Source organism: Cetorhinus maximus, chromosome 24 (genome assembly GCF_964194155.1).
Source record: "Cetorhinus maximus chromosome 24, sCetMax3.hap1.1, whole genome shotgun sequence".
Classification (NCBI taxonomy): domain Eukaryota; kingdom Metazoa; phylum Chordata; class Chondrichthyes; order Lamniformes; family Cetorhinidae; genus Cetorhinus; species Cetorhinus maximus.
This window is the reverse complement of record NC_135902.1, coordinates 11,172,024-11,195,119: the sequence shown is the minus strand read 5'-3', so window position 1 is coordinate 11,195,119 and position 23,096 is coordinate 11,172,024. Positions and strand designations below refer to the sequence as shown.

General features: G+C 43.8%; 1 protein-coding gene and 1 pseudogene across 6 annotated transcripts in view; both read right to left on the bottom strand.

Moving 5' to 3' along the window:
• Window positions 1-23,096, bottom strand: part of gas7b (growth arrest-specific 7b) — a 418,502-nt gene that overhangs the window by 93,969 nt on the left and 301,437 nt on the right. For 5 of the 6 annotated variants that reach the window (XM_078570742.1, XM_078570747.1, XM_078570746.1 and 2 more), the window contains exon 5: window positions 22,082-22,135. The exons of the other annotated variant lie outside the window; for it this stretch is intronic. In XM_078570742.1, coding sequence (XP_078426868.1) covers window positions 22,082-22,135 — 54 coding nt within the window. The remainder of the gene's footprint in view (window positions 1-22,081; window positions 22,136-23,096) is intronic. 6 annotated transcript variants of the gene reach the window in all.
• On the bottom strand, window positions 20,346-21,829 carry LOC144699588 (large ribosomal subunit protein eL43 pseudogene; annotated as a pseudogene).

Below are 23,096 nucleotides of genomic sequence, written 5' to 3'. Positions count from 1 at the left end.
TGATTGATTCCGCCCTCTTCACAGTTAGGCTCAAAAGCTCCTCGCTTGTTTCAGTGTGACTAGACTCTAGTCACCGTCACTCCCAAAATCTACGCATATACAGTGAATTCTTTGGTTACTAGGTAATTAATAGCAGCTTGCATAGATTGGATAAGCTGAGACTGTAATAGTTAGAGAAGTAACGGTTGAGGGGAGATTTGGTAGAGGGCATTCAAAATTAGGAGGAGCCTGGATGCAGCAGATAGGGAGAAACTGTTCCTATTGATGGAAGGATCGAGAACCAGAGGACATCAATTTAAGGTGAATGGTTAAAAAAAAAAAATCAATGGCGAAATGAGGGTTTAATTTTTACGCAGTGATTGGTTAGGATCTGGAATGCATTGCCTGAGAGTTTGGCAGCGGCAGATTCTATTATTTTTTTTTGAAAGGGGATTGGATAATTACCTAAAGAGAGAAAATTTGCAGAGCTACAGAGAAAGGGTGGAGATGTGCGACTAGCTAAGCTGCAGCTAGCTGTCTCAGGCATGATGGGCTGAATGGCCCCCTTCTGTGCTGTAACCATTCTATGAGTCTATTCTGCAGTTCTAATTCTTTTACGGTATGTGTTGGGAGTATTTTCTATGTAAACAGGAAATTTTAATGACAGCGAAACCTGTTGAGAGCGGATGGTGACACGTAGTTTCCACATAAATATTTATTTGCAAAAAGTGAGGGTTACTACCTTTTTTTTAAAAAAGAGAAAAACCTGTGGCTCTGTTAACAAGGTAGAATCTGAGACTATAATAAATGACAATGAGCCTGTCCCAGAGTCACTGAGGCTGCAAGAGCGCCCAAGAACTCTTCAGTGGGAATGTCCAAAAGAAGACATCCGACTGGCTGCAGTGAATGCTCCGTTCTGTCCTGATATGCAAGCTGATGTGTGGCACATCCTTTGTACTTCCACCACTGCCAGCTTGGGAAGTCACGTTAATTGTATGTTCTGCACTGCTTTCAAAATGAGAGATATTTCCTACTAGCAAACCCAAGAACACACGTTGATTGCTGTAAAGTAGGAACAGAGAAACAAAGAATTACAGAATATCTATTAACTCACAATGCCAAAATAAATAAATTACTGCTTTCACGCCGTTATCGGAATACGTCTAACCAGGACCCCGCCTTGACCCCACTGTAAGGCAATGCAAAAGGTTGCGACAGTCAACAGACCCTCATTAGTCTTTCCTCTCATTCACTCACTGTGACCAGTGTCTCAGTTCAGACGGCTCCAATATAAGTCAACTGGAATTTGGAAAACAACCATCATCAGGAAAATCTTAGAGGTAACATATATGGTTGATGTGACTGTCATATATTGCAAACTCATTGGAAAGTACTGAAAGTCTGGTTTTTGGCTGAGTGGTACAGGACTTTTCAAGGGTACAATGCACAAGATTGTAGCTCTGAAGAAGGGTCATACGGGCTCGAAACGCCAACTTTGTTTCTCTCTCTCCACAGGCGCTGTCAGACCTGCTGAGTTTTTCCAGCATTTTCTGTGTTTGTTACACAAGATGCCAGTTTTACCATTTGAACTCAATAGTTTCCACTCTTATGAGATAGAGACATGAGTTATTAAGTTTTCAATGAATTTACCATTTGCAGCAAGAACAAAAATTCGAAACTCCCAACATGATTCTGAAGCTCCCGCTCCGGATTCTAACCTACCCATTAGTTAGATGTTGAACTTTCAAAAAGTGCCAGCCCTAGATGCGCTGCTGGGCATTGACTTCTGCTGGAATTGTGCCTGCTTGGTTATTGGGTGATGCTTCACGTCCCTCTCTCACCAATTCGGTTGAATAGGTTGGTGACACTCACTGTCACGGTCTCATGTGCGAAACTGGATCGTTTGAGCAGGATAGTACAGGTGGCATTGGGACATCAGGGAAATAAAGTTGGAAGCATTGAAAAAAAACTAATTTTTAAAAGAAAGCCACACCAACGGCACTGGTGCCTCATTAAACCTTTATGGAGGTCCTCAGATATTAAAAAAAACTTTTCAGTTTCACCCACCCAATGGAGGGAATTTACTTTGAGGGGAAAACAAGGAAATTTCTGCAATTAATGACTAAAAAAAAAAAATTCAGAAATGTGATTTTGAAATGTGTGTGAAGAAACTGGTCTGGTGCCAGAACCTGACACCAAGTGACTGGAGCACTTACAACATATACCCCCAAGGTATAGACCAGCGACTCACCGAAAATTGAGTTGCAGACCTCATCCACATAAAGCTGGCAAGCCACGGATTTCAACCAGGCCTTCCCAAAAGACCTGAGATGCCGAGTTGGCCTTAAGTAATTCCCGGGGTGGAAGGTTTAAGCGAGCACAAGTCAACAGTGGCCCACAGTAAGGCGGAGGGAAACTCTGCTGTTCCTTCTGGCTCCGCATTAACACAACTTAAAGAAAATAAGCAAACCTTTCCTTAGCAACCTCCAGCAATGTCCTTAAGAACCAGTGTGGACTCAGGAAAAACTGATCGAGCTCTACCCAAAAAAATGGGGAGATGAGTTTTCTCCTGATCTGCTTAGTTAATGAGCCAGTAATAAAACTGAATCCTTGAAAATCACTGGGGGAGAAATGCAGCAGCACCATGTCCCTTTATTGGGTGCAAGATGAGTGTACCACCACCAGAAATGCATCGACTGTAATTTGTCAGGTGCCAATTTGGCAATGGGGGTCCTAGAATAGGCATTAGGCCTATTGAAGGGACCTGACGTCTATTTGAGGCAGGCTTCCTGAACATTTGACAGTCAGCATCTGACTAGTTAGCAATCAAAGTGCTTCTGGAGGAGACTGCGTGGGCTTGGGACACTCATCTCTCACCCAACAAAAGGGCTGACACAGCTCAATCTCTCCCCCAATGATTTCCTAAAACTCAATTTTGTTACCAGGCCACTAACTGTGCCGAAATCAGCAGGAAGTCATCTTTCTATTTTTTGGTTAGAAGACAAATTCCACCCCTGTGGTGCAATGCTCCAGTTAAACTGAAAAGCAGGATTCAGGAACTGACAACAACTCTTCCAAAATTCTACAAGTGCCTTCCAATGGGTTCATGAAAACAAAAGTCTCTTTAAAAGGCAGTGTCTTTGCTAGATAACAAGATGATTAAGTTACCAAAAGTGGAACCACACTGAAATGTGATGTTGGGTGAAACCTTAATTTTTAAACATAGAAATTAAGTCCTTGGGCATGCTAGTAAAATGCATAATATTAAACTCTACTATTGAGTAATATTACATGTAACACCGATCTGTACATCACAGAATCCCCAGCAAAATCTTCAGAAGAAACTAACACAAAGTGAGTGGCAGTGGACAGATGTGGGTCAGATCTTTTTTTTTTTTGCTTTTCAGATATAGACTCTTGTTCGAATGGCAAAGAGAAAACTGTGCTCCCCTGAGCAGGGGGTTCAACAGTAGCAGAGCCAGGTCCAGGCATCAATGATGTGTCTTGCACACTTTTAGGTTGTGAAGGAGCAGACTGAAGAATTTCAAATGACTCCTAACCGCTGAGGCCTCCTTGGAATATGCCGTTATTAACACCCCAGGTCATGTATAATTCAATTCTCTTCACAGAACAGCTTTGAAAGGGAATGGTAATTCAGACAGACACAGATAAATAATCACATCAATGTTGTACAAAAATATACAATTTATCCTCGACAGGGCCATAATATGTACTTACGCAAGAAATTCAGGACATGCTCTTTCCCCATTTTTAAAAAGCGCCAAACACATTTGAAGCCCATTCCGCACAAACATACTACTTTGCAAACAGGCATCAAAAATACGCTGTGCCATACACACCTCAAGCACACTGTACTGACACAGGCCTCAAAAACACGCTGGCTGGAATTTTCCAGCCCCTCACGCCAGCGGCATTTTCCGGTCCCGCCAACATGAGCGGAGATTTCAACGGCTCGCCGGCCCTGCTGCAGGGGAACCTGTTGAGGGGGTGCTGGAAGATTCCGGTCACTGTGTCTCACACTGGCCTCAAAAACACACTGGGTCATACACAGGCCTCAAATATGCTGCACTGTACATAGGCTTCAAACACACTGCATCGCACACAAGCCTATGACCAGCACTGGAAGCCACCAAAACCAGACACCTTCACAAAGCATGTCAAGTAATGTCATCATGCATGGGCACGATGTCATCATGTATGCAATGACATCAACCCATACGGAGATTCCGCGCCATTGGAGAGACAAAAGGAGGTAAAATGTGAAAACAAACCTGCTTTTTGCATCCCGATCACATTGAAGGTGCTGCAGACGGGGAAAGGAACCAGCACAGAGCCCTGCCACTGCTTTAAGGTAAGTGGACTAAAGGTCAAAATAGCAGATGTCAAGCCATTAGGTACCAGACAGTGACCACAGACGGGCTAAAAACCAGGCTATCCGGTATAAAACCAGATATCTGGCCACCTTTTGCAGGGCTAAAACACCTTGCGTTGCAAACATGCTGCGTCACAAAGAGAGAGTTGCAAGCACAATCATTTAGGACTGAGATGAGAATAAATTACTTCACTCAAAGGGTTGTGATTCTTTGGAATTCTCTATCCCAGAGGGTTCCAGATGCTCCATCGTTGAATACAGTTATGGTTGGGATAGACAGATTTTTGGAATCTCAGTGAATTAAGGGATGTGGGGAGCGGGCAAGAAAATGGAGTTGAAGCCCAAGATCAGCCACGATCATATTGAATGGCAGAGCAGGCTCAATGGGCCGTGTGGTCTACTTCTGCTCCTATTTCTTATGTTCACTGTGGCCTCGATATTAACTGCCCCCATGATAGGAGGAAGAGGTCCGGGGAAGGGTTAACATTTTAAAATCAACCCACCACGTATGCACCTACTGCCACCTTTAAGACAGCGGGATACGAGGTGTACAGTCTTGCTGAAAGGATCCTGCAATGACGTTTCTACCAGCTTCAGGCAGAATTCAGTGTTGGAATATTTTAATGAATCTTTAAACAAGATCAGGAATAGGTTTGCCCACCCTGTTAACAGGTTGCACATTCCATAGGGGATGGAGGAAGAACAAAAGAAACAAAGACAGAAAAAACAGGGAAATAACTAATCCACCATCAGACGCAGTTAAGGAAGAATTACAGAGAGCTTTAATATTCTTTATCCTGGAGATCTGCTTCGCTGTGGGTGATTGCTGATGGTAGTAGCAACATAGGAACAGGAGGAGGTTATTGAACCCTGGTGAGGCTGCTCTGCCATTCAGTGAGCTCATGAGTGACCTGTGACCTAATTCCATGTTACCTGCCTTTCTCCCACTTCTGTCAATACTTTGATTAACAAAAATCTATCAATCTCAGTTTCAATTTAACAATCGGTTGAGCATCAACTGTGGAAGAAAGCTCCAAACTTCTATCACCCTCTGCATGCGTTTCTGAATTTCACTCCGAAAAGGTCCAGATCTAATTTTAGACTCTGCTCCCTTATTCTAAATTCCCCAACCAGCAGAGTTTCCCTTTATCAACCCTATCTGTTGCCCTTACTATCTTGAAAGCTGCCATCAATTCACTTCTTAACCTTCTAAATTCCAGGGAATATAACCTTAGTTTGTGTAATCTCTCCATGTAATTTAACCAGATTCCAGATATCATTCTGTTCAATCTACTCTCCACTCCTTCCAAGGCCAAGATGTTCAGACTGCTTACAGTAATCAGGGCTTTGAGTAACTGAAGCATGGCTTTTACCCTTTTGCATTCTAGTCCTCCAGATATAAAAGCTAGTTTTCCATTAGCCTTTCTGATTATTTTCTCTCACTGTTCATGACATTTTAAGAATCCATGTACCTGGTTCTGCAAATCTCTCTGGACCTCTACGGTGTTCTAGCTTTTTACCTGTCCCAAATCCCAGCAACCAGCTCGTCTTGTTTCTGACCACCCCGAAAATGGGGCCATCTTTCTGTGGCTGCAGGGGGTGTGATGGGGTAAATATTGGACTGGATACTGGGAGAACTCTCCTCTTCTTGTTCAACTTAAAACCGTAGGATGTTTGACAACCAACACAGCCCATGAGGCCTTGGTTTAAAGTTTCACCCACAGGATGAGTGATTTAACACGATTCTCACAATGTTGGTACTTTTCTGACATAGTGTCCGCGGAGGACGTCACACCTGTGAGGTCCAAAAGTGATGGGGTGCATCAAATGTGACAACGACCAAGGGTTTACAACTGCCAGAGTTGCCAGAGCTGCGTGTGCAATTAAATTAGGGGGTTAAAGGCAGCGTGATTGGCAAAACTTATGTCAAAATGTTCATGCAGTTCACTTTGGGAGACTATGACCTCAGTTTTCAGATCACAATGCCAACAGTAAATTTGGCAAAAATAACGTTATTGTTGGCCCTGAGATTGGAAAACTTTGGCCCTTATATTTAAATGTATTATAGATAATCCTAAAGCAGTATTTCATATTCAATACATTGGTTGGCGCGTGAACAAAAATGCAGTTGGAAACTGCAAGAACAGCAGTCCTTTACACAGATCAATATGTACTTATTCATTTCGGAACAGTAACTGCACTTCAAGGTTATTCATTGTACAAGAAATATTTTGGGACATTTCGGAGAAACATGACCAAATCCTTTGAATGTGAATTCTTCATTTTAAAGAAAGTCTCGATTCATTATATATCCTCTTAAATTACAAATAAAACTGTTATGCATAATTCTCATTAATTTTAGAATATTTGTTGGCTTACATGATTTTTGGCTGTATGTACCTCTACTTAAATTGAGAGTGCCAGTGATGTCAGTGATACTAGTTGGGAGGAGGTACTATGTCAGACATTGTGGCTGGGGAGGAAATTAAACATTACAGTTAATTTTTTTAAAATTCTTTCATGGGATGCGGGCATTGCTGACAAGGCCATCCCTAATGCCCTTGAACTGAATCGGCCACATTACTCTGGGTCCAGGCAATGATGGCAGATTTCCTTCCCTGAAAGATGTTAGTGAACCAGATTCAACAATTGACAATAGTTGTTATGGCTAGATTTATATTCTATATTTTTTATTAAATTTAAATTCCACCAGCTGCCATGGTGGGATTTGAACCCATTGCTCAGAGCATTAGTCGGTCCAGTGACATTACCAATATCTCCCCCTAAATGCTGTCACTGCTGGGTTAATAACTGTATGCCTTACTGATGGCTTCTGGGCAGCACCAAAGATGACGTCATCAGACTAAGTGCTATAATTGGTAGATTGTCCCACCACCGCCGAATTGTTCAAAGATGGTCGATAAGATGTTAGATGGACAAGCACCATTACTTGTAAGGATAATGGCCTGGATTTGCAGTCAGCAGCAAAGTTATTGGCACCTTTCTAGAAGAAAGCTGCCTGCAAGGATCTGGCTCTCTCTGTGGCCAGCGTTTTCCCACTCTGCCGACCGCGGTTTAAATCTGGCCAAGGGGATGTCTTGCCAAAGTGATCTTAGCAAGGAGGTGGATAGCCACAAAGATTGAAGTATTCACACACAGAAAACCTGGAAGTTAAAAGCGCTTAGTAGCCTATCAAATATCATTTAAATTTCCTGATAGCAAACTAAAGGAATGACGGAATTAAGGTAGCAGTTGAAATAAAGATAAACAGACTTTTTTTTTTAAGTTATATTTTTTTTAAATGGGGATTTTAAATCATTGTGGGGTGATTTGGCAAATATAGTATTAGCTTTGGAGAGCCAGTGGGGCTGCTTGACAGTAATTATCAAGCTAGTGTACCATTATAAACCCCGTTCACCTGATTCAACAAGGTGCAAATTTCTTCAGGGTTTTTACAGTGTTAGAGTGAAAGTTCTCGTCAACCTATGATTGCAATGGAGTTAGCAGTCTGTGGAACCTCTACATCATACCCTAAGGAGGAGCATAGACACACTGACAGCAACTTCTGAATTTTTGTGTTAGTCTGTGCGTGTCGGAACTCCCAAAGTTGCTGTCAGTTTCAGTGGAGGAAACTTGCCTAACAAAAATCTCTCTACCTCTGCCTTAAAAATATTAGATGACCCCGCTTCCACCGCCTTCTGAGGCAGAGAGTTCCAAAGTCGCACAACCCTCCAGGAAAAGTATTCTCCTCATCTCTGTCCTATAGGGGCAACCCCTAATTTTAAAACAGTGACACCCAGTTCTGGACTCACCCGCAAGGGGAAACAGCCTTTCCACGTCCACCTTGTCAAGGCCATTCAGGGTCTTATATACTCCAATCTAGTCACCCCTCACTCTTCTGAACTCCAGTGGAAACAAGCCCAGCCTGTCCAATCTATCCTCATAAGAGCCCATTTTACACCCCGGTTAAAACTGAAAGCTCCATCTTCCCACCGCGAGGACGATTCCAAAAGAATCGTTAATGAGGCAGTCATAAATTACAGCTCTTCGAAATAAACTGACAGCATGATAAATGGTGAGGGTTAGCCTGACAGCGGAGGAATAGAGAAATATGCAGGTTAAGGTTACAGCTCCAATAGGAAGTTGACTTCAAGCAGTGCGAATTAGCCTATGGGGTTGAAATCGTGTTGAACTGGGGCATGAGCTGTAGCACTGTGATACAAGAATGTCGGCCAAAATGTACTTCAATTGTCTTTTTCCCCCGACTGCCTTTCCTTTGCTCCACAAATTTCTGTCTGTTGCTGGGCCATGGTCCCACAACTACAGGTAGCCCTCTAGTAGTCATGGCTCAAGCATGAGAGTCGGTACAGGGTAGTCAATATGGATGGCATCATAACCTTATTTATGCCTGTCCTCACACTGCTACACGAGCACCTTTTATTGGGGCTTTGGTTAGTAATGAGGAGTGGGCTGATTTACCTACTGCCTAGCCTATGGCCAACTGTACCACCCCTAATACCATATCTGGTGGAATGAACGGCAGTCCAACAGCAACGTCCTTTCCCAAGCCAACTTGCCCAGCATTGAGGTGCTAATCGCTCAAAACCAGCTCCGCTGGGCGGACATGTCATTTGTGTGCCTGGCACCAGACTCCCAAAGCAACTGCTCCACTCGGAGCTCGGTCGGGGCAGCAGACTCCCAGGAGGGCAGCAGAAACGCTTTAGGGATATCTTCAAAGCACCCCTGAAGAGGTCAAACAGACCCGCCGACTCGTGGGAGACTCTGGCTTGTGGCCAACCAAAATGGAGATGGCTCATCGGGGAAGGCACCGGAACACAGAGATTTTGTCGGAAAGGTGCAGAGGCAAAGTCGGGGCATGGAGAGAGCACACAAATCTCCAAACAACCCTTCTACCCACCCCTTCAACCTCCACCTGCCCCATATGTGGCAGAGTCTGCAGACCCCACTTTGGACTAATCAGCCATCTCAATCCCGAGGGACAGCCTGAGAAAGATTACCATATAGGCTCAAATCAACCAATTCAGCACAGATTTTAAATTCCTTGGCCATTTAACATTTACAGTGAGAAAATTCAAAAACAGATTCAATCTCTAGCCGCAGAAGGGTAACTAAAGCTATGCTGTTGGGTAAAGGAGCTAAAAGGATGGTATGGAAATGCAGAGCATTGGAGGGAATAATGTTTTTTAAAAAAAAAGAAACTTCAAAGCACTGGTGTCAAATGTGGAAAATAATGTTAATGAAAATCCATTTAATGTATCCCCTAATAGCTGACAAAGCAGCAGTTTTTAGTCAGTGTGTAGAGTGAATCCTGAGGTTATCAACAACACGGCAGCATTGACGGTGCCACCTAGAGTGTCTGTTACCATGGAAACCTACAGTTTGCCTCCACGGAATTGAAGCGTGACATTTGAAACACAAATGACAGATGTTGCCATCATGGTATTAAGGTCTATGTGCTACTCAGCAACACAGAAACACTTGACAATTCTGATTCGCAGCTACTCAGCCTCTCTGATGCCACAAACATGCCAGGTTGCTGTTGCCAGCTTTGCTTAAATCAGCAGTAACCTGGCAATGTGAGCGAGAAGGCACTTGTGCTGCTGGAAGCCAAGCACATCAGCCAATGGCAGCCCGTTTGGCCCGTGATCCTAATTGCAAAAGAAATTCAAAGCGGCTTCACATCAGAGCCAGGCATGTGTTTCCATGACCCACATTTTCCAGCAAGAGGCACAGTTTCACACCCTCCAACCTGTATGGATCTTCCCCACTTATTGACGGGGAGGTTGAAGGCGCAGGAAGCAGGCACCCTTTACAAGCAGCTTGCGCACACAATCCTTTAACACAGAGACTGCTTCCGTGGAAGCCATTCCACGGTATGAACAGGCCAGTTTCTATAGCAATGGGAGCTGAGCAATACTGTAGAGTCATGCGTGTCTGGGGTGGCTATTTGTTCTGTTTTATACCGAACAGTCCAGTTTTCAGGCAGACTGCCCCTGTCCTGTGCCTGATTTGAACCGGATGCCATTTTGTCCAGTATTTTTAAAAGCACCTATTGCCCCAATCTTTAGGCAAGCATCTAAAGTCAAAATTATTGCCCATAGGTCACCACATTGGCCTCACAACGATCCTCAAGCCTATCCAGGCAGACAGTGGGGGAGCGGGAGGACCTGGCTGCATTCGGCCAGAGGAGAGGAACTGAGTATCCATGTTTAGGACCTGAAATGTTAATTCTGTTTCTCCCTCTGCAGATGCTGCCAGATCTGCTACGTATTTCCAGCATTTTCTGTTCTGATTTTAGATTTCCAGCATCCACAATATTCTGCATTGTGATTGGTACCTCCAAGGTTCATTATAAGCTGCAAGTGTATAAGCTCCCCAAGGTTAGTTAGCCTGAAGACACTAGGTTCATTGTGTGCAATATTTTATTTTAGTAAAAACTTGCACACATGCGTGTGCACATGGGGGTTGGCAGAAGAGTTCAGTATTCCTGAGGTCAGTCAGTGGCCACACTTCACTTGCGTGTGGAGCCTCAATGTGAGGAAACAGGGTATTTTTCAAAATAAAAAATCCACCTCACGGTTGTCAAATAATTCATCTAACCATAGGAACCGGTCCCTCCATTTGAGAAAGAGTTTCCTTCAAACTGCCTCGCTCCACTGAGTTTCACTTTTCATTATAGCAGTGAGAAATTAATTTTCCTGTGATACACAGAATAACACAGGGAGAAATGAATTACCGAGCAGTGACACATCTCAATGTTCACAGGATGTTGACAGGCTGCTTGAGCTTTCCTCTAATGATTTACGAGTGCCTTAACACTCTTCTAATTATTTCATACAATAGTGAAGTACGGAGAACTCGGCACTGACTGCACCCTTGGTGCTTTAGTTAGTAACTGCACTGCCTAGTGTGGTACTGATCCATTTAAACTCAAATGCTACTTAGTATTCCATTGTATTTATCACAAAGAGACAGGCAGCAGGTAACGCCAGTGTTTGCGCTCCACACAAGCCTCCTCACACCCTTCTTTCTCAAGCTCCATCAACACCTCCTTCTAGTCCTTTCTCCCTCGTGTCCTGTTCCCTCGATCCTATTCCCACTAAACAGGATCTCTTCCATGCTGTCGTCAATGTCCTAAAGCACATCCTCCACACTATCTGGAGGGAGGGGTGTTAGCAGTATCAAGTGAGGTGAGGTTGTGCAGTTTGAGGTTGACAGGTCCAATTGAAAACAGTGCAAGTCAGTGAGCTGAAAGTGCGCTTAAGGGGCATGTCTTCAGTTCATGATGTAAAAAGGGGGCATTGCTGTGCTGGAATTATGCTAGACAATTTGCCTCCTGACTCTGTTCGTCCCTGCATCCCTGCTGGAGCTGGCATTAGAATGTGCAAAGGCTCCAGCGTAAAATGGTAAGTGGGCAGATTAAATCAGTCAGTATCGGATGCATCTTCTGACTCTGACCAGAAGAGTTAGACCATTAACTCTGTGTCTCTCTCTCTACAGATGCTGCCAGACTTGCTGAGCATTTCCAGCATTTTCTGTTTTTATCTCAGATTACCAGCATCTGCAATGTTTTGCTCTTGTAAAGTTTCTCACCTCATCCTTCTCAACCTGTCTAAGGCCTTTGACACAACAGACCACAAAATCCTCCTCCAAGACCACTCCACTGTTGTCTAGCTGAATGTGACTGCTCTCACCTGATTCTATCCTCATCTATCTAATTATAGAGCATCACTTCTCTTTCTGCTCCTGCACTGTTATCTCTAGTGACCACCCAAAGGTTACTCCTTGACCACCACCACCCCCATTCCACCCCCCCCACCTCATTATTCCTCAGCTACATTCTGTCCCTTGGCTTCATCCGAAAGTACAGCCTTAAGTTTTCAAACTCACACCGACGGCACCGAGCTCTACCTCACCACCACTTCTTTCAAGAGGGCATTAGAATATTATTTGAATAGAAATAACGTGCAGGGGTATGGGGAAAAGGCAGGGCAATGGCACTAGATCATAATGCAGACACGATGGGCCAAATGGCCTCCTTCTATGACATTAAAATTCTGAGATTCTGTGAACTCCTCCACTGTTGCTAAATTATCAGCCTGTTTATCCGAAATCCAGTATCGAAACAGCTGAAATTTCCACCAATTAAATATTGGGAAGACAGAAGCCATTGTTTTTGGTATCTGCCCCAAATTCCCTTCTCTAACTATCGCCTCCATCCCTCTCCCTGACAGCAGTGATAATAAGCCAGTGTGTTTGTAACCTTGGTGTCACACTTGATCCTAAGGCAAGCTTCCAACCTCATGTTTATGCCATCTCCAGGACTGCCTACTCCACCTCCATAACATCGCTCACCCCCATCTTAGCTTATCAGCTGCTGAAACACTCATCCATGCTTTTGTTACCCCTAGACAGTTCCAATTCTTGGCGGATCTTGCACATTCTATCCTCTTTAAGCTTGAGGTCATTCAAAATTTTGCTGCCCATGTCTCAACTCTCAACAAATCCCGATCCCCTTTCACCCCTGTGCTCGCTGACCTATATTGGCTCCAGGTCAAGCAACATCTTGATTTTAACATTCTCATCCTTGTTTCCAAATTAGTCCATGGTCTTGCCCCTTCAATCTTCTCCAACCCACGACACTCTGAGATATCTGCGCTCCTCTAATTCTGGCTTCTTGTGAATTCCCAATTTTAATTACCCCACCATTGGTGGTCAAGCCTTCAGTTGCCCAGGCCCCAAGGTCTGGAATTCCCTCCCCATACCTCTCTGCCTCTATATCTCACTTGCCTGCTTGAAGACATTTCTTAAATCCTACCTCTTTGACCAGTTTTTGGCCTTCTGACCCTATACCTCCTTATGTGGCTTGGTGTCATACTTTGTTTTATAATGCTCTTGTGAAGCACCTTCGGACATTTCATTACATCAAAGCAGCTATATAAATACAAGTTGTTGCTGCACCTATGCTAATTGCCTCAGCTACTCCTTGTGGTACTGAGTTCCAAGTACTAGCCACTCTCTGGGTAAGGGAGCTTCCTGAATTTCCTTTTGGATTTATTAGCACCATTTTCTTGATGGTCAGAGATCAGAAGATGTGAAGGAGCACAGGGATTTAGATGCCCAGGTGGACAAATCACTAAAAGCTAGAGCACAGGTACAAAAAGTAAAATCAGAAGGTTAAAAAGTATGTTGGCCTACATCGTAAGAGAACTAAAAAAGTGTAAAGTTATGTGTCAGTTGTACACAGCCTTGGTCAGACCTCAACTGGAGTGCTGTGTTCAATTTTGGGCACCAAATCATAGGAATGATATATTGGCCTTCAAAGAGGTACAGCACAGATGATTTAAAGGCTTAAACAATAAGGACAGGTTGCATAAACTCGCCTTGTGTTCTTCCCTTGCATTTAAATGTTTGAGGTATGATCTGATCAAGATAGTTAGATTGATTAAAAAAAAAGTGTTTGGTAAATTAGATACAGAGAAATGTATTCTTCTGTGGTTGGGCCTCAAACAAGGGGCCGTAATCTTAAAATCAGAGTCAAGCCATTCAGAGTGAAATCAGGAAGCACATCTTCACACAAAGGGCTGTTGAAATCTGGAACTTGATCCTCCAAAAGGCTGCGGATGCTGGGTCAATTGAAATTTTCGAGACTGAGATCAATAGAGCAACAGGTAAGTGCATGAAGGGATATGGACCAAAGGCAGGTAAATGGAGGTAAAGGGCTGATCAGCCACAATCAAACTGAATGGCAAAACAGCTTGAAAGAATGACTGGTTTGCTACTGTTCAAACGTTCACCATTCTGCTGAGTTAGATGATCACAGCTGAACAGTAGTTAAGGGTGTAGCCTCAATAATAGGTGTGGATATTGGTTGAGCAGATGATCAAACTCAGTGGTGAATAATATATATATAAATATATAAAAGTATATATAAATATAATATATACTATTTATATTTTGATATATTTTATATCATATATATATAATCTAATCTAAGAACTTGTTTCTCTCAGCTAACATCAATTATACTTTGATCTCCTGGGGCTACAGAAGAACATACCACTATCTCTATCACTTTGAAAACATCTAAAAACTTAGCGTGAACTTGGGTAGCACACACTCAAACGATAAGGCAAAACAATGACAATTGTATATGTTACAAATTGAATAGGTTTGTCAGCTTGTTCAACAGTTAACACACCAGAGTTCAGGTATGAGTCTTCAAGCTATTTAACACTGAAACTTATGCCAGTGAAATTTGTATTTCATCCATGGGACAATTTTAACTCTAGTTCCACCTGCATCTCCCATGTACCTCAAGAGGCCTGTTGCTCCTCATCTCTATGCCTTACGTACAAAAGCACATAGGCAGCCCTTGTTAACAAGTTAGTGAGGAATTTGAGTTAGTGATGTGAGTCTTATCTTTCATCCCAAGTCAGTGCTCAAAAGGTATCAAGTGGCAGAGTTTAATTTGCATCAGACTGAGAAGCCTCAGCAGCATTTGGAAATTAAAAGCAACAATCATGAAATTGGAGTCAAATTTGATCAATACCCCATCAAATTAGCTGGTATTTGCAGCAATGAGTCCTAGTCCTAAACCCTAGTCCTGATCATTTCAGGCAAAAGGGAAACAAAAATTGCTCAATTTTGAATTCAGCTTCTGAAAGTTATTGGATTTTTGATAATTGGAACAATGACAATATGAGGTCAAATTAATGAAGAACAAACTCTGGTTTACAAAACTGAGTCCAGAATATGATACTTTGGGCATATCCAACAAGTCACAACATAAAGACTATTTATATATGCAATGAGTACGCACAGAAAAGGCATCATAATTTATGGACAAGACAAATCAATCCATCACTTGCTCCATCAGACAAGCAGCAGATAGACAACAGCTGAAAATACAAACTGTACGAAAGAAAGAGCAGCAGTCCCAGACTTACATGAGGCCTTAAAGGCAGCAAGTCTTAGAATAAAACTGGTTAAGGATTGATGATGACTACGATGATACCAACAACATAAGAAGGTGAGAAAATGCTCCTCCTCAGGTGAGACATTGCTCCTCCTCTCTGTGTCATGCGTGCTTTTAATAAGTTAATCTTCCTTGATGTTGCTCCCCGACTCAAAAATTTGGAAACTGGACTTCTGGGATATCTAATGCATGTCTCTATGCATAAAATATCTACCTCGACCTGCTCATAAGTTGAGCTCCAGGCTACAGTTCCAGGTAGGACTTCAGATGCAGTTTGAATTTTTGAATGTTTACAATGAGTTTCATTTACGATACTTTAGTTGGTGCGGAGGTGAATATTTGATGATTGCACAATCTAATTAAGTGCCAATTATGCTACATGCTTAGAAAGCCAGGAGAATACTTAGTGAATTCGTACAGGCACAAAACTCATTAGTAAGATATAATTTGACCATGTCTATTTTTCTTATCCATTAGGCTCACACCACTGATCTCATGTATTCCATTAGCACTACTGTATTGGTCTGTAGGTAACAAACATCTGAAGTACAAAAAACTGCAAGTGTTCCAGAAGAGAGTAAAGAAAGTTATTGGCCCCTGTGTGTGTTGCACAGCAGCTATTTTTTTTGCCAAGCATACATAGTAAAAACTGGAATGAATGTAAGACAGCTTCACCTATGCCAAATAGTTCATTTTACAAAGGTTACAATTTGGATAAACTGCTACAAACAAACAATGGTATCCACGTCAATTATGGAGGCCAAACTGTTAAGTACATGTGATGTAAATTATTGATAAATAACACCAAAATGTGTTACCTTTTTGCAAAAAACAAGAGATAGAAACAGCAATTCAATCACAAAGGTCTACTCAAACTCTGTTCCTGAGGTTTATGGCATCAATAGAACTGTATGATTGAATGACTGCCTTTTAACTTACTGCCAGCCATCTATTATTCATCGTGCATTGTGGTAAAGTTGACTGTTCTGTAATTACAATATAACTGTTATTTGGGATGAATGTTTGGGTTCTTTCAGAGTTTTTATGAAACAAAAGGCTCAGTGCCAGATACATGCCCACAACATTGGGCTGGAGAACATAGAAGGCATCTTCTTTCATTGCCAAACCGGATGGACACTGAACACAAAGATGCTCAGCACTGCCAAAAGTTGTGGATTGTCACATATTCCGCCCTCCCCCAACCAAACCGCAAGTAACCATTAGAGTCTGACCATTAGGCTCACGTGAATGAATTCTTCCCACAGAACTGTGAGGGTGTAGATTACAAGGACTAAGATTTTTTTTTTATTTTAAAAAAAGGCTGCCATCTTTTCGCTCCCTGAAGCTGGTTACACCAGTGAACAACTGAGCAATGCAGATCCATTAGCTCTGTACAGTTAGCTGATTTAAGCCTCAGAAGCAAGAGTGACAGTATAATTACCTTCAGTACCACTGAGCTGGGGGGAGTAAAGCAAGATTGGCAGAGTGCGTGTCCTGAATGCAACTACTTCTGCTACCAAGTGCACGCATGTGGCTAATTGGGGTGAAAACAAGATCTGGACTGAGCTAAAATGCTTTTCGGAGTCAAAAATCACGTTAACACTCAATGAGGTTCACACATGCAGAATGTTCCTCACAGGCAAGGTATTGGAAAGTGCTTGATGACCAAGTGCACAGAACGTGTCACCCATATACCCCAATAAGCAATAAACACCTCTGCAAAATAAAACTTTCATTATAGCACCTTTGGCAATCTCAAAATGTCCCAAAGCAATTTAGAAACAATGAATTGCTTTTGAAGTGCAGTCACTGTTGTAATGTGGAGCACATGGCAATCAGTTTGCGCACAGCAAGATTCCAAAATTAGCAATATGATCAATGGCCAGTTCTTCTGTCTTGAGTTAAAAACAAGAATATGCAGGAAATATTCAGCAGGTCAGGCAGCAACCAAGGAGAGAGAAAGAAAACTAATGTTTCAAGTTGATGACCTTTTCTCAGAAACATTAGCACTGTTTCTCCCCCTTCCATAGATGCTGCCTGACCTGCTGAACATTTCCAGCATTTTTGATTTTTATTTCAGATCCTGCATCTGTGGTATTTTATTTTTGTGTTCCTGTTTAGAGAGTTGGTCAAGGGGTAAATGTTGGCCAAAGCACTGGGCGCACGTCACTGTTCCTCTTTGAACAGTGCCACGGATCTTTTAAATCCACCAAAAGGGGCTGACAAGATTTCAGTTTAACATCTCTTTCGAAAGATATGAGGCAAGAATTTCAGGCCCTGCTGAGGCTGAGAACAGAGGTGGACAGGGCCACAAAACATCAGCGCCTGGCTGCCATTCCGGTTTCCTGGCATCGCCCGCACCGGTTTTTCCAGTGGGCCTCCAATTTCACAACACAACACGGGGAGGTTCAACTGCCTGGAGGCCGGCACTCAGCGGCAAGCTGGGGAGAATGGGCGTGAGGGTGGGAGAGGGGGTGCGCAGGGTGTGGGCCTGTGCTTCAGGCAGGCCTACAGGCCCCACCAGCCTGCCTGGGTGCAGGTGTAGCCAAAGGTCACCTTATAGAGGGATTCCCTCCTTCCTCCCCACCAGGGTGACCAACTCTCACGGAGAAATTTAAGGGACAGCCTGCCATGGGGGGTCAGTACAAGCAGTGCTGCCAGAGCTAAGAGAGCAGGGGAGAGGGTTGCTGGTGGGAGGGGGGAGAACAGGACAGTGGACTCAGGTCCTGTAAAGGGTTGATCATCCTGCTCCCCACTCCTCCCACTACCTGCCTCATATCCCACCCTCCCCTCCCCACAGTGGTGGCATGCTACTTTTTCTATCTTTTACTTGCATTTTTAAAAGAGTTGCTCAATGGGCACCTTCATATTGAAGAGCCCTTTGAATAACATACCATTCATTACAACCAGCTGCTTCTTTGCAGCCAGAAGGCATTTGATCAGCCCTCCAGTTTTGAAAGCCCACCTGCCACCCTTCCCCTTCTCAGCCAGTCCCTCGGGATCGAGGGTGACTCACTTCCACTCTGGTTCGATGGGTTCTGAGATGGCTGATAAGTCCAATGTGTGACCTGCAGGCTTTGCCACATGCCGTACAGATGGTGCATGAAGGGTTGGGTAGATGGGTTGTTTGGAAATTTGTGTGCTCTCTCTGATACCTTGGTTTTGCCTCTGCATGCTTCTGATAAAGTCTCTCCATGGGTTTGGTGCCTTCCCGAATTTTCTCCATTTTGGCTGATCGCTGGCCAGTGACCCCCTGACTCCCGTGAGTCAGTTGGGATGTTTGATTTCTTCAGGGTTGCTTTGAAGACACCTCTAAAGTCCGACTGGGAGCCTCTTGCCACGGCCAAGTTGTGAGTAGAACGGTTGCTCCGGGAGTCTGGTGTCAGGCATACAAACAACACGTCCTGGCCAGTGGAGTGATTAATGCCTCAATGCTGGGCATGTTGGCTTGGGAGAGGATGCTGTTGTTAGAGCACCTTTCTTGCCATTGGATTTGGAGGATCTTGTGAATGCACCGCTGGTGATCCTTGCCCAGTGCTTTGAGGGTGCTGTAGGGTGCCCAAGACTCTGAAGCACATAGGAGCACACGGATCACTGCTGCCTTAGTATCGGATTTGAGATCCAAGCCATGGGCCTCACCAATGGAACTATCACAGACCCTATTTCAGTGAAGGCTGGGGTCAAACAAGGCTGTGTCACTGCATCAACCCTCTTCTCTATTTTCCTCACTGCAACACTGCACCTCACCTCCAGCAAATTATCCACAGGTATGGTGATAACCTACAGAAAAGACTGAAAACTGTTCAACCTACGCCACCTTCAATCCAAAACTAAACTCCCACTTCAGTCATTGAGCTTCAGTGCGCAGATGACGCTTGTGTGCGCACTCACTCAGAAACTGAGCTCTAGGTCATTGTTGACTCCTTTGAAGCAAACGAGAAAACTAAACACCCAGTATGCTGACGCCCTGAATTGGACAGGGGACCTACATCCATGCCAATTAAGCGACGTCACAGTCAAACTCCCAAAGAGTCACTGCTTCCTGCAGCTGGGCCGGTCAGGACCCAGTTATAGTTCCAGTTCCTATTTCCCAACCCAAAGCAAAAAATTCACCCCACCATCTCAAACTGTGCAGCACTCTTTCGGTACTGCCCTGAAGTGTCAGCCTAGATTATATGCTCAAGTCCCTCAGGCGGAGCATGAACCAGGATAAAATGAGCGGAAGCATGAAAATTGGCAAGAGGAACCTGCACCGTATGAAACAACTGCTTGATACGTTAAACAGCTGAACTATCGGAGAACTGAAAGAAATAATTTTTACCAAGCAATATGTGGGAATCATATTACTATGAGAATTCAAAAGTTAATGCTACAAGTTCATGCTCTTAGCACAGAACCTCGTCTGCCAAGAACACAATAGGAATTTTGGTGCACACTCCCCTAAGATTTGCTGTCCAAGGACTGATGAGGGAATTAACTCACAAGAATACCCTATAATGAACAATTTGCGCTGTTAAGTAGGAATCAATACCATGTAACCTTTGTACATTTACTGAAGACGCTTATATAGATAACATGCAACTGATAGGAAGGTTCTGTGGAAATCAATTAGATTGGTAATTGGAATAGTGCAATAAGTTCTCAGCAGAGCTATGTAGAGCAGAGCTTAAAACTGAAACTCTGCTCTAATGGTACATGGCAGTTATCTTCTCATTTGGAAAGAGACAAACTTATTTTGTCCTTATTTTTGATCTCGAAGGCATCTTTCAATTAAGTGTGTGTCAGGAGCATTTGTGGAATTCAATATAGCAGGGGGACATAATCAAATACCCATTGCACTCATATTTATTGCTGACCCCATTTGAATGATGGGGGGTTTTGGAAAGGGCTGTTCTTTTTTATTCATTTAACATTTTACTAAGAAGTCTGAGGACACATAAACTTCCGGAAGAGGTCAGACTCCACAGCCAGTGCTTACTGATCCTTCAGCTCCCACAGACGGTGAATTGCAGACTTTACTGTAACGACGGCGGTGTTGTTGTCGGCCCAAGCTCCTCCAGCCACTGTCTTCGTGCGAGATCCACAACGCCAGATACCGACCGCCCTCCACTTCATCTTTGTTTTCTCCCAAAAGGAGCAGGTGTATTTGGCGTGTTGGCTGATCTCAATCTTTTTCACCATCTTACGGAGTGAGGCTCCATAATGGGTTCCATATTTCCCCACAATCACCACCTTCTTGATGCGCTTCGCTATCTTCCCGGGTGGAGCGGAGAGGAAAGGGCTGTTCTTAGTGCTGTGGACTCAGTGGTGGATAAATCCTAATTATAACACCAAGCATCACCAACTTGAAATATATGCAACATAACAGGACCACAAATTCAAACACCATTGCATGGTCTCCAAGGCTTCATGGTGGCATAGCTACGCAGCTGATAAAGACAAAATGATAGCCATCTTTGTAATATAGCACAGTGCAGTGCTAGTGTTTTTCCTTTGCACATAATTGAGGTTGACACTCCAGCGCAGTGCTGAGGGAGTGCTGCACTGTTGGAGGTGCCAATTTTCAGGGGAGATGTTAATCTGATGCCCGGTCTACACTCTTGGGCGGATGTAGAAGATCCAATGACACTATTTTGCAGTTTCTCTCCTGTGACTAGTGTTGCGACAACAGATTATCTGGTCATCATCACATGGCTGATTCTGGGATCTTGCTGTGCACAAGTTGTCTGTTGCAGTTCCTACATTCCTACAGTGACTGGGACTGCAAAAAAACTTATATCACTGGCAGTAACACTCTTTGGGACGTCTTGAGGTTGTGAAGTATAAATGCAAGTCTTTTTTTTTGTTTTCTGGCTGCACCAGTGTTTAAAATGGAAAATTGGGAGCTGACAACTGCCTAATAAAGTATAGCCATGGGACTGGGGAGCTTTCCCCATTCATGCCTAGAATGCCCTATTCAGAATCCCCAATTCCTGCCCTATTCTAGGTGCCTAGAAAAAGGTGGAAAATCACTTTGTGATTTGATTGAACAAGCAAGACAGCGCCAGTGCACAGCACCTCAAAATCCCCTACTTAAAGAGATTTTGCAGGAGGTGGTTGGTTCCTGGTGTGGAGTTTCACTCAACCGAAGTGTGGATTGTAGAATTCCTAGATCATGTGGCCGATTGGGGGTAAAGCACGATTTTGCACTGATCCACTTAAGTGAGTCTCTGCAACAGGGACAAACTGTACCTTTATGGGAGCAAACACTGGCACAAAACTTACAGGACCGAAAACTGCAAGACAACTTGGAAAACATATGGTTAATGCACTACAAATAGAATGGAGCCCAGCTGCTAGCTGCAGGTTTTCGTGTCCCACAGTTCACAGACTGTGTAACACTGAATCAACTCTCTCTCTCTCTCTCTCTCTCTAGATGCACATATTTCTTCTGGCTCCAGTGTACAATACATCACCATCATTATTAGGTTATTCAGAGATTGAAGAAAAATGAGTTCTGAAATAAAATATTTGTCTCTTAAAAGATCTGGAAATGGAACAGATTCCTCTCGGCGCTTGTAAATAATTCTGAGCTTCCGCTCGTCCCACTCTATTCAGCTCTGTCACCATAGCAACAACAAACTGCTGAAATTATTTTAATAACAAGCCTTGCTGTTGATTTTTTTGGGTGGGTTTTTTCCCCCATTGTGTCCTTAAAGCAGCGTACTCACCGTAATGGTGCTCTCTTTACTCTGTCTTCGGGTGGGCGACCCTACTCCGGGACTCTGAGGGAAAGAGATTGAAGTGTCAGTAGTCATCCTGTCCAAGGCAAGGAAAACAAGAAAGTCTGGCCTGAACTCTTTATCACTTCAGCTCACTCGAAGCCAGTTCTGACCCAGCTTCTCCCAAGTCGCTCGCCCTCCAGGGTGGTGACTTGTGACTCAAACTCGTCGGATCTGGTTGGTGAGACAAATAAGAGCGTCCGGAGCTTTCAGTGACCGCCTGAGGCGGCCATAGCAAAGGCGAGTGAATCAGTGCATGAATGCCTGTGGGAAGTGGGAAATCATCTAGGGACTCGATACACAGGAACTTCCAACCTTCCCTCCCACCTCCCCCATGTGGGCACCCTTCAACAATGCTTGCTTCTTCTCTTTAACTCCTTCACTGCCAAACCCACACTTGTTCAGAACATTACAGCTTTGTTACACACAGTTATATGCAGTGCTCCCCACCCCGTCATCACAACCAATGTTAATGAAATATACTGATCAGCCCCCGCTAAGTGTATTACTCACTCAAATCAATTAGTGGATCTGCCAAGCTAGTAACACTCCAATAATTTGACAGCTTGCTGACTCCGTTTGAGCCGAGTTTGGAGAATGGATCCTGGGCAGACACAAGTATACCAGACTCAGGTCTCTCACAAATCAATGCAGATTCTGCACCAGTGCTCCCAGCTCCGCAGGTTATCTTCCTTATATTTTTTCAACCCTCAAAGATAACAGATGATGTCCCTTGGATCACATTGGTCAGCCCCTGCCATTTTCTCCTTCCACTGAGAGTGGCCATTTTACATTGGGCGCCAGTTATGCCAAAGTTGAGTTCTTTCAGATGAGACACTACACACACACACACACACACACAGACACACACACACACACACACACACACACACACACACAGGGCATCAGCTGGACAGAGTTCCCACGGCTGGACACTTTTGATTCCCAGCCCTTCCCAGTCGAT